This window comes from Vidua chalybeata, chromosome 2, assembly GCF_026979565.1.
Source record: "Vidua chalybeata isolate OUT-0048 chromosome 2, bVidCha1 merged haplotype, whole genome shotgun sequence".
Lineage (NCBI taxonomy): Eukaryota > Metazoa > Chordata > Aves > Passeriformes > Viduidae > Vidua > Vidua chalybeata.
This window is the reverse complement of record NC_071531.1, coordinates 15,559,923-15,572,200: the sequence shown is the minus strand read 5'-3', so window position 1 is coordinate 15,572,200 and position 12,278 is coordinate 15,559,923. Positions and strand designations below refer to the sequence as shown.

Below are 12,278 nucleotides of genomic sequence, written 5' to 3'. Positions count from 1 at the left end.
ATGTTCAGGTCTCACAAATAGATCAACAGCAAATGGAAAAATCCCAAGGGACACCTCGGTGGCTATGTAATTCGGTCTCCTGAAGCCACAGTACTTGGCTGTCACCATAGAATGACATGAGACAACCACAACAAAAAGATCAGTTTTGACTAACACATAAAAATAAAAATACAAGGGCATTTATAAAAATTAGATTTTCTAAATAAGAAATTACAGCACACTTACAGCGCTGAAAGTTTTTTCACCAAAAATTCAACTGAGTCAGTCAGTGGAATTGATTTGCATGAAGAATTTCCACCAGAAAGGCCAAAGCCAATCTTTTAATTCCAAACAGGTATCTAGTACCACTTTCTGGATTATGTAATGAGAAGCATTTAAGACTCAAAAAGTCAATTCCACATTGCAATTTTTAAGTCTATACAGATCCTCTGCTAAACATTTTTACAGGCAACAGTTAACCTGTTTGTTACAGCAGTTACCAGAACTGTGCAGCAACCACTGCATTCCATTTGCATTCAGAGAAATGAAGATGTCCAGCACTAATACATTTCACAAGACTTGCTCATGAACAAAACTGAGTAACTCAAACAGCAAAATTTCAAAATGGTACTGTTCTAAAACCCAATTATTTGCAGAAATAGGCGCTGAAAATATGACATTCAATTCTCCTATTCAAATTAAATCCATATTTTCCATGAAAAGATTGGGTCCCTTTAACATTTGACAAACCTTTCAGCTGAATAAATATTCTGCCAAATGAATATTCTGTCACACAAGGCATTAATAACAATAACACACAAAAATCTTCCACAAGTTAACAATTGTTAGTTAGCTGCACAGTGGAAATACTAGCATATCTTGACTTTCTGTGTAAGGTAGCTTTTGAGGCACATTGTATATAAGTTCATAGGATAAACCTTAAGTGCAATCTTTAGTTTTATGTTTTGGTGTCCCTCATGACACCTTGTATCTGCTCTGACCCCCTGTGGTGGCACCATGGAAGAAAGGATGAATTATCACTGGCCATTAGACAGAAACAAATGCCAGAACTTGTTCACATCAGGCTTGGTGACTTGGGCTGTTCATTTTAGTATCCTTAACAGAAAATTTAGGCTCAGTATTTTTAACTCAGCTTTGATGTTTCACTGCTTGTAAGAAATTACGTTATAAATAAAGTTTTTATCTGTTTGTGGAAAGCTGTACATTAGATACTGAGGTGAATCAAATTACCACTTCTCTAGAAGGCTGATTCCAAAAAGCCACTTTGTTTGGTATCACAGGAGAGGGAGGGAATGAGAGCAAAGAAAGGGAAGGTCAAACATGTATTCTGTTAATAGGTACAAAGTAAAGTGGCACATGACTCATCAAAAAGGCACTCCAGAGTTAGGTATTTTTTCCCACCACATTTCCTTCAAGAACTTCTAGAGGTTTCTTTAGTATTCTGTCCTTACAGTTCTAGGGGAAAAAAATGGCATTGGGGCAAATAATTTGCTTTTTCATCTCCTGCTTTCATGATCCACTCAGAAAACATAATAATACAGCCCAAGGATTGGTACCCAACAGACTGGGATGGAGACTGGATGAGTGGATGAGGGACAGCTGTATTTCCACTTCTTCCCTGAGGATGTAAAATCTTGAGACTCCACCCTCCCTTCCAGGAAAGGTGATCCTGTCATCAGATCGGCACACAGTTGGGAAATCTTTAAACAGGGTTACATGAGCCTAATACTTACCTTCTACTATCCACATCTGCAGACTAGAACAAAAGCCCAAACTGAAGTTTTTCTCTTCCTTGAGAATGCAGAGGCAAAATAATCAAATAGTCACACTGGGCAGGGCACTGGTCATTTCCTATTTCTCCCATCAGCATTAAATTGCTCTGTACCCAGAAGTGTGGAAACCCCCTCCAGCAACACCAGTAGCAGGCTCAGCAATATTGAAAATCAAAAGAGTACATGAAAAGGAGAAAGCAACATCTTAATCTTGAAGGTTGGACAGGACAATTTAGAGAAATCAAAAATTCCATAATAATGCATAATGCCACTGAATTTTAATTAGGATAAAAAGCAACCAAGAGCAACAGGCTGAAAGTTACAGCACCAATATCACAAATGAGACAGCAGTGATACTATTTACAGTTATGCCTCAAATAATCTATTTTATCTATTCATTGAAATTTGTTAAAGATATCCCATCATATCTGTGCTCCTTGCATAAATGCACAGCGTAACAGCTTGGGTATTTGTATTTGGATTAAGAAAGTTACTGTTTAATGTATAACTGAAATGATTAATGTTTAAACAGTGCATTTCACGGTGAAGTTATTCAAGGCAACTTAAAAATATCACATGTAAAAATGACAACAGAAGACCTGGTACTTACAGGTGATTAGAGTTTCTTTTCAAGGATTTAGCACTTTAAACTCATTTATTTTCTTGTGTGTTTGTTCTCTTAAATCACCCCAAACTTTAGATTACTTAGTAGATTTTTTTCTTGGATTATATAGAGTGATATCATTCATATTGTCCACATTAAAGTATGTATCTACAGAGGAGTCATACATCAAGGAACAAGATGAAGACATTTCCCAAGGTTAGAATATGGAACAGTTTCTTCACTTAGGCATTTTTAAATACCAGGAGGTGATTTGTAAAGTGAGAGACATTCATCCTGCACTCTTCTCTCTAGATCACAGCTGTTATGCTACTTCTCACGCTTAGCAAGAGGGGAATTATCAAAAGAACATGAAGAATGTACGTGGAAGGCCAGTGACGCACCAAAAGTGCATGACCTCCTTCCCTCTCCAGCCCTGCCTGCAGTATTTACACCTGCTCAGCGTGCAGTGGCCACACCGAGCAGGAGAACCAGAAGACTCTGACACTGGAAGGAGCAAGAGTCTCATCTTTAACTCAGACATAAAAGTTCACTATTGAGAACCATTAGTTCAAGAAATGTGATCAGCCTCATCACAAAGTGGGAAGCAGTCAGATATGTCCTGTCTTGCAAATCTTCAGATGCATAAAATATGTAGCTATTACAGAGGCAATCCCCAGCCACTTCTGGGGAGTAAGCTACTCAGTTAAAGTTAACTTTAAATGCTAAGCATGTGTGTGAATCTTACCACAATCAGGATTTTGATCCTTATTAGACCTCAAATGGTTAAGAAAAAAAAATTTTTCTTGGTAATTTGAAAAGTTTTCACAAAAATAAATTATAAAACCTAAAGTAAAAGAATCAGAAGAGTCAACAAAAACAAAGGCAGGAAAACTGATGCTAAGTAAATCTAGCCTTATTAATGGAATGGATCACTGCTGATGAGACACCAATTAGACAATGGCTTACACTGCACAAAGGCTTCGAGTGGTTAAGCAAAGAAGAAATCACAGAAATTACGGTAGCCTTTGACGGAACATTTTACAAATAATTGTTTTATGTAGGCACAAAATGCCAACCAGGTCACAAAAAAAATATTCTGAAACTTGTCCTCCGGCACAATTATGACTGTAATTAACCACTTCCTTTTGACTTTTGTGCCTACAGAGGATTTTCCTAAACTTTAGCCCCTTGCCAGTTACACTCATTGCCGATGTAAAATTAGATCCTTCTGCAGACTTACTACTTAAAGTCCTTCTGCTTTAACACGAAACAGAGAAATTTCTCAAATCAGGTAATTTTTACACAGGTGTTCAGAGGAACTTACTGAAAGACATCAGATTGTAAGAGTAGTAGCAGCATCAATTAAAATCACCTGACAGGGACTATTAGCTATTTCTACCATAAAAGCTTTGTTATCTATTGGACTGGTATTTGCTAAATATATGCTTTTCACAGGATAACTTGGGGGTTAATCAGCTAAAACACATCTATTATTGAAGGGAGGAAAATAAACTGTAAAAAAAATCCAGCAAGTTCTCTTTGAAAAGCTGTTAATGTCCCAAGTTATCTAGAAGAGATAACTTATATCTGGCAGTAGAGATGGTCTCTATGCTGAAACAAACCCCTGTCAGAACAGTTATTCAGTCTGGCTAAGCAACAAAGCTTTGGAAACCATGCATCTTACACACTCACTAGGAGAGCTCTTGCAGGTAGACAAATCCACAAGCCACTAAATCATGAATTCTAAAATCATTAATCAGTTAGGGCTGGAGATGGACACTGCCTGATCAAGCTGCCCTGTGATGGTCAAGGATGCTCAATATTCAGGGCAGAAATTGCTGGAACAGAAAACAAGGAGTTTGTCCCTTCTGTGCATCACTAAAAGACAATCAGATGCTCCACTCTGACCGAGATTTCCCCCACTGTCCAGACATACCTCTCTCAGACTTCCTTTGTATGTCTGGTAGACAGACTGTTCCTCCTTGCAGCCTTAGGACTGTGTTCCTTCAAGCACAGCCAGACATAAGTAAAAGAAAGACAGCCTTCCTTCAGCTCCTTTCACAAGTCACACAACCCAACAAAGAAGATGTGCTCTCAACTACAGCATCAAGGCTACCAAAGGTATTTCATACATTACAAACCAGTGCTAGCAGCATTCTCCATGAGTCCTGGTTTGTTGGACAGATTTCTTTCTCTTCCAGAAAAAGAAATCTGGTCACCTTATTTTACTGCCCTTACTAAGACACTTTGAATCTAGTCAGGCAGTGGTTATAAGATTACATAGATAAAACATATTTTTGAATCTGCATGAAATAAATAGGTCCATTTTTTAAGGATAAAGGTGATGAAGATTAAGACTGGTGCCACATTTAAACTGAATCAATGATGCTATATAAAAATTCTAGGAAACAATAAATGAGCTAGTCACATTAAAATCTCTTGGGGGATAATATAATTTCCTATGATTTATAAATTGTATTCCATCAAAGCTTGATTCAAGTTCATAGTTTTTGCCAACAGATATGATAGTAAAAGCTAAAAATAGGATTCTCTTGCTTGAACTCAGTTTCTCTGAAAATAACATCTTCGATTGGTTTGATTCAAAGGTTTTTATGGTTCTTCTTCAAGGAAGAGGGAAAATTTGAGAAATGTGTGGGAAACCATTGGGTCATTTTAATAAAGGAGACATTACTGATACTGATAAAGAAATTGGATCCTCCTATAATTTTTTGCAGATGTAGACCCTACCAGCTGCAGATGGTGTAATGTGCCAATTGAAGCAGTGAAAAGTTGCACTTATTGAAGCTTTGACCCAGCAAATGTGCAGAATGAGAACCAGCAATGCTTTCCTCTGTATTTATTTCCTGAACAGAAAATGTGTAAATTAATTATTTTAAGATGACATTGCTACATGCCCCAGTACTCCACGGAGTTTTAGTTGCATGCATCCTGCTCTCATATTACACAAATGGTTGATAGACAGAAAAGTTGAAGCAAGTTGAAAGTCTTTAAAGGACTGATGCTATACTTTTTCATTTGGATAAAAACTAGCAAAAGCTGCAGGTCCTCACATGATCTCATCAAGAATTTGATTTTGATTTTAGAAATTATTAATAGACTGAGACTTTGTAAAATCTGGAAGAGAAATGCTAGACACACTCAGATCAACTTTTGACTGAATTACTATTTCAAAAGCAGTGCAGTGGTACTTACCACATTGTAAAGAGTTATCCTCTTCTACTGTTGTGTTATAGGTCCAATCCTCCCCTCTCCAGCGTATAACACCACTATCCTGGCAGTCCTTAGATTGTGTTATATTTGCCTTGTCCCACATTCTGAACAGGTACAGCTCCCCAGTCATACCCTGGCGAGGTGATGCAGCTGTACCTTGCAGCTTTGAACAGCCAAGTAAGAACTGGCCTTTTCCAGGCAAACAAACTTTCCCATCTAGTTTCTTGTGAAATTTTTCTGTTCCATTTATGTATACCTTCATCTCCTCATTGTCACTTTTCCACTGGATACATATTTGGTTCCACGTGTTTTTACGAAGTCTTACTGTTATGTTTATTTGTTTTCCAAACAACCATATCTTCAATTTCCCATGATCTCCTGTAAGTCCAAGATCATACTTATTTGCAGAGAGATTGGCATGAAGAGTTTTTTCAGCATATACATACGCTGTCCATGGACTATTTGAGGAATACAGCTTGAGGTGCACACAGACAAGGAATTCTTTCAAGGGATGCAGAGAAATTCTTGATGACATACTCCAAGGATCTTCACACGCAGTCTTAAAGACGGCTTTGTATCGCCCTAGGAAATCCTCCTGATCTAAATAAAGAAAAGGTGATTTGTAAAACCTTTAGGTCTTAAAAAAGATCCTTTATATAAAAGTTGTTCTTCCATATAGTACTGTTTCTCGGCATTTTCCTAGGAATTTTCAAAACAACACATTAAGAAACAATCTTGTAAGCTACTCCTTTAGATTTATTTTTGTGGTAGGGAAGTGAAAAATTTGGAGGCAGTCAATAAATCCTAGCTGCTCATGAAAACTTTGAAGTAAAACTTATGCCCAAGAACAAGGATGACTACGTAGAATCACAGAATCATTTAGGCTGGAAAAGACCTCCAAGATCATCAAGTCCAGCTGTCAATCATATCCCCAAGTGCCACATCTACACACCCTTTAAGCACCTCCAGGGATGCACCTTCCCTCTGCACCATGGTTCAATGCTTAGCAATCCTTTCCATGAAGAAATATTTCCTAGTATCCAGTATAAACCTCCCCTGGTGCAACTTGAGGCCATTCACTCTTGTCCTATTGCTGGTTACTTTAGAGAAGAGACAGACCCCCATTTGGCTATAACCTCCTTTAAGGTAGGGAGCAATAGAGTTTCCCCATGAGCCTTCTTTTCTCCGGGCTAAACAACCCAGGGTCCCTCTCAGTTGCTCCTCATTGTATTTGTACTCCAGACTCTTCACCAGCTCTCCACTACCCTTCTCTGGTCATACTCCAGCACCTCAATGCCTTTCTTGAAATGAGGGGCCCAAAACTGAACACAGGATTTGAGGTGTGGCCTCACCAGTGCCAAGTACAGGGGGACAATCACTGCCCTGGTCCTGCTGGCCACACTATTGCTGACCCAGGCCAGGATGCCATTGGACTTCTTGGCCACCTGGGCACAGCTGGCTCATGTTCAGCAGCTGTCGATCACCTCCAGATGCTTTTCTGTAATGCAGTTTTCCATCCACTCTTCCCCAAGCTTGTAGTGCTGCATGGGTTGTTATAACCCAAGCACAGGACCTGGCACTTGGTCTTGTCGAACCTCACACAACTGAGACTTTATTCTGCTCCTCATCCCTGTATTCCAGCGCAGGGGGCTGGGTACTCTGAGACTAAGATGAAGAAAGCATGAAGTACACCAGCCTTTTCCTCACCCTTTGTCACCACATTTCCCCCTTAATCCAATAAAGGCTGGATATTCTCCTTCACCCTTTTGTATTTATAGAAACATTTTTGGGTTTTATGGCAGTAGCCTGATTAAATTTTACTTGGGTTTTGGCCCTTCTGATTTTCTCCCTGCCTAATCTTAAGGCATCCTTGTAGTCCTCCTGAGTTTCCTGCCCCTTCTTCCAAAGGTTATAAACTCTTCTTTCCTGAGTTCCAGCCAAAGCTCTCTGTTCAGCCAGGCTAGTCATCTTCCTCACTGGCTCATCTTTCAGCAGGGGATGAGCCTCTTCTGCCCCTTTGAGAATTCCTTCTTGAAGAAGAATGTCCAGCCTTCCTGGACTCCTTTGCCCTTCAGGGCTGCTTCCCAAAGGACTCCATCAACCAATCCCCTAAACATGCCAAAGTCTCCCTTCCAGAAGTCCAAGGTGGCAGTTCTGCTGAGTCCCCACCTTAAGTCTCCAAAAATCGAAAGCTAGTAATTTTGTAATTGCTGAGGCCTCCAACCATCACATCATCCACCAACCCTCTCTGTTCATAAACAACAGGTCCAGCAGGCACCTTCCCTATAAAACAAGTAGCTCCAGCCAATGCCCCAAACACTGAAACTTGAGCATAACTGTTCAGTTCTTGTAGGTGCCTCATTTCTTCCATTGTCCCAGTACAGGAAAGGACAGACTTTTGTGGTTGTAGATGTGAAATCTTTGGAGCTGATTCTTATTTTGTGGAAATATGCACACTTGAATCGCATAATCCTTATCATGGCAGCAGCAACAAAATAAGAAAAAGTTCCTTTGGCACATGAAATGGAACAACAGAAAAATGAAATAGATGTTCAGCCAGTGCAAGAGAACACACTACTGACATCTGTAAGGAGGTAATTATTTATCAATATATGCAGAGGTTTTATGTACACTCCAGAGGATGTATAGGATTAATCATGATTGGTCAGGGTTGGAAAGCAGAAAAAGATCGTCCAACATAGGAAAAAACCTTTTCCATTAGTTCCTCTGTAAGAAGAAAAACTTCCAGGCAACTTGGATCAGGGTTTTTTTCCAGGGTAGATTATGTTCATAGTTCTAGTTAGCTGTCAAGATCACAGCCAGTTCTTCTGTAATGTTCTCAGGCAACCAGAGCACCAGCTTTCATCAGGCCAGTTCTGACAACTTTTCTGTCTCTTGACCTGCAGGCTCTCAAATTTATTTTTCAATAGCAACAAGGGAAAACAAGGAGAAAGTTCCTAACTTCCAAGTGCAACTTGATAGGCAGAAGCTACCAGAAATGTTTGAAACAGAAAATATATCAATCCAGTTTCAAGGAAAGTCATTGATACCTATTCTCGTTGCACCTTATAGATTTGAGAGTCTCTCCATGATGCTAACTAGCAGAAGCTTGCAGGCATTTTTCACAACCTGGAATCGTTCCTGAAGTTCAACATACTTGACAGAAGTGCCATGCAAGGCCATAGACCAAACAAAAATTCTCTGGGTACAGGCTAAAATTAGGTGAAAATCCTAACTAGCAGCCAGTGGATTCTGAATGGTGAGTTAATACTTAGATTGGTTCCAAATGGCAAAGGAGAAGAAAGACATACTTTTACCCAACAGCAAGCCTCCCCTGCCTAACCCTGAAGCATTAATTCACTCATTCAATTTGGCCACTTGTCAGAGTCTGAAAGCAAAATCTGGGATACCCAGCTAAGAATACTTCAGTATGGAAAACTAATTTTTAAAATTACTTAAAAGCTGGATGAGGAAGACTGGATAGGAGGGGAAAGTATCACAGAATGTAAGATTTTTCAAAATGGGGGCTCAAATATACCTACCTTTTTAAGTAAAATTAAAACAGATGTCCATCTGACAGCATGGACAGGTCATAATGAAACCAATTTTATAAAGGAAATAGCCAGCTAGTTACGTGCCAATACTGGTGACACAATCTTTCCAAATAAAAAAATTGCTCAAGTCTTTCATTATTAAGTAGAAATTGACTGGTAAAGGAAGTTTCCTGACACAGCTTCAAAACTTGAAGTTACTGTTAACTATCCAAATTGACAGACTGGAATTCCATTCCTGAGCAAAAATACCAATCAAAACTTGAAGTATCATCAGCAGACTTGGTTTTGGAAGTGAATGAATTCTGAGAGAGGCTTGATTTCAGGTTAGGCATTAAAGCAGTGTTGATATGCCAACAGTGGATTAAAGGGCCGCTACATTCTATTACATTCTTTAGGGGAATTGTGACTTCAAAGTTGTCAAGGGAGCCAGAGTGGACATAGACTTGTAGATTTAAACAGTTGTAAGACAGATAGCCAACAGAAATGATGCAAAATGAGATCAATCTGCTGATGATTCTTCTGGTCTGCTTTACATAATCCAAAAAGACTTTTGTTGATCAATATGCAAGGCCTAAAGAATTAATTCAAACTAAGAAAAGTGTTTATATAGAAAGGTCTACTCTTCTGGAAAGCTGGCCCATTTTGCTCTAAACAATCACAAAAAAAAGTGCCAAGAAGCAATGCCAAAATTAAGAGAATAGATACCAACACTATCTGAATTGTTGCAAGAAAGGCTGGAAATTTTAATATGCTTTATCTACCCAAAGAATGCTGAAAAGGAAATTGTAATCATAGTCAGAAAATGCACTTTGTTGTTCCAAGTGAGTGCAGTACAGCATTATGTTAGAAATTAATTATCAGTATTATCTTGACTAAGTCTCCTTGACATGTGGGTGGATGCATTGTAAGCAGGAGATGACATTACAGTAAAGCTTTTAGAAGATCCATTAATCATCACTTACTTTCTCTAGCAACGGTGGTTGTAGGCTGTGACCCACCCTTGACCATGGAACCGAGGAGCTGGAACTGCCTGTGCTCTAACAGAGGCATTCCTGTAGTCTCCTTGCATTCAGACAATGCAATAAATTCAGAAAAGTAGCCATGAACACACCTTTATCACCATAGCACAGAAAAGGGAGCATAAGGGAAAGAATGCTTCAAACAGCTCCAGAGTAAGAAAAATCCAGAGTAAGGAAAATATAAATAACAACAATAATAATAATAATAAAAAAAACTAAAAACCAAACAAAAAAAAAATCACAATATGGAGTGAAGGAAACTCCATTCAGTAGCAATCATGGGCTGACTATTCAATGTCTTTTGCTGTATTTGGGCACATAAGCCTTTTCAGAAATGAACATTTTTTCTTCTCACTATACTTATCTCTAAGAGATGCAAATCCTGGGGGTTTTGCCCTCACTTAAGCTAAAAGCATGTATTTAATAAGCATGTTCTCTTAAGTCCTAAAAGAAATCCTGAAAAGTATGCACATATTTCCAAATGTTTAAAATTAATTTTCTGAGAATGACAACATAAACCAAAACTGCATCTCTTTCTTTTTTCTAAACATTTTTAGACAGTGATAATTGGCATCGTTACAAGAGATAGCCAACTGTAGGTATTAAGAATTAGACCTACAGGAGCAGATTGTCTCAGTACATAAGCACAGTGTTATTTTCCTTATATAACTTATATAACTAATAACCACTGGATCAGTACACAGCTGAGCATTAATACAGTCAGGTATTCTCTTAAATAAAAACAGTCACAAGTTTATATGTCTGCATAATCTGGCTTTTAACTAGTAACAATAGCTATTAACTTCCTTGCAAGTGTTTGCCACCTGTGACACATTTGGCTCACTATAATCCATTAAAATAACGTCAAAAGACTGTTGTATACTCACATATTCCATCTGGAGCTCATAACTGTTTTATAAAAAGTCTAAAACTCTAAACTTTCTATGTATGGGTCACTTGATTCTGTTGAATATTTTAAAATCTGAAGCTAAGAACTGTTTCCCCAAAATCAGTTTCATCCCTCTTTTCCATTCACAGCTTTATTTGTTTAGCTGAGGACAAACAATATGACATTATCCAGCATCCTGAGCATCAAAAAGAACACAGGAAGTTCTTCTCTCTTCACGTTTTTTGGAGAACACAAACATACTTTGACATGTCAGATGAGAGAGCTGAGTAGAGATGCTGCTGACAGTACTAACTGCTGACAGCCTAAAACCAAAACACTCCAATAAAATAGGGGGAAAACATAAACACACTCTTGTGTCAGTTTAGCTTTCCTTGATGATTAATGACAGTTGTAAGTGATACAAAGGTGAAAAATGAAATCCCTCTTTGCTTGCTTCTTCAGAACTTTAGACACAGTTAAATTTTCCCTGGAAAAGCTCTTCTATGACATCTGTCCATCTGCTGAGCAGCTCTGTCCTTTTTGCTATTTAAAGTACAAGAGGTTAATACCTCTCCATCTTAGCATCAGGTTTATCACCTGAATGAGATTCTGTCTCAATGGAAACATTTTGTAAAAGTTACTGTATCTGGAGAATTAGAGTCAAAACTAATCTAGTCTGTAAACCATGAAACCTCATTGTACAATGTTGTTAAGCAGGCATACTTAAAATGAAAAAATCAGGCACTAAATCAGAACTGCAAGTTCTGACTAGAGTAAAATAACATGCCATGACACACAGAAAGAAGGTTCTGAAACTAGCCATTAAGTATACAGCAAAAAACGCTCCAATTTTTTAATACACTAAGACATTATTAACATTATAAATGCACTACACACTATTGATATAAGGAAGCTTTATGAATGACAAGCACTATTATCTTTATCTGCTGAGTTCCAAAGCAGTAACAGACTAACCATCAGTTTATAGATCAGCTACGAAAAAACACAAATTATTTGACCTCAGTTTATTCTACTTAACCTTACACAAAAGCATCACCACGTCAGTTATCCACAAGAACCTTATGAATTTATTATTCATTTACTGTTACATAAAGAGCATAAACTGCCAAGTTCAAATACTTCATTTCTGTTACATGTTTTGGGCCTTACTACCTTTTCCTTAGCCATATTAAGATCCACAACCAAGAT

At 38.2% G+C, this 12,278-nt stretch overlaps 1 protein-coding gene across 7 annotated transcripts in view; it reads right to left on the bottom strand.

The window, feature by feature from the left end:
• ADGRG2 (adhesion G protein-coupled receptor G2) overlaps window positions 1–12,278 on the bottom strand; it is a 57,547-nt gene that overhangs the window by 33,793 nt on the left and 11,476 nt on the right. For 6 of the 7 annotated variants that reach the window (XM_053935456.1, XM_053935455.1, XM_053935454.1 and 3 more), the window contains exon 3: window positions 5,590–6,207. The exons of the other annotated variant lie outside the window; for it this stretch is intronic. In XM_053935456.1, the coding sequence (XP_053791431.1) occupies window positions 5,590–6,207 (618 nt within the window). The remainder of the gene's footprint in view (window positions 1–5,589; window positions 6,208–12,278) is intronic. 7 annotated transcript variants of the gene reach the window in all.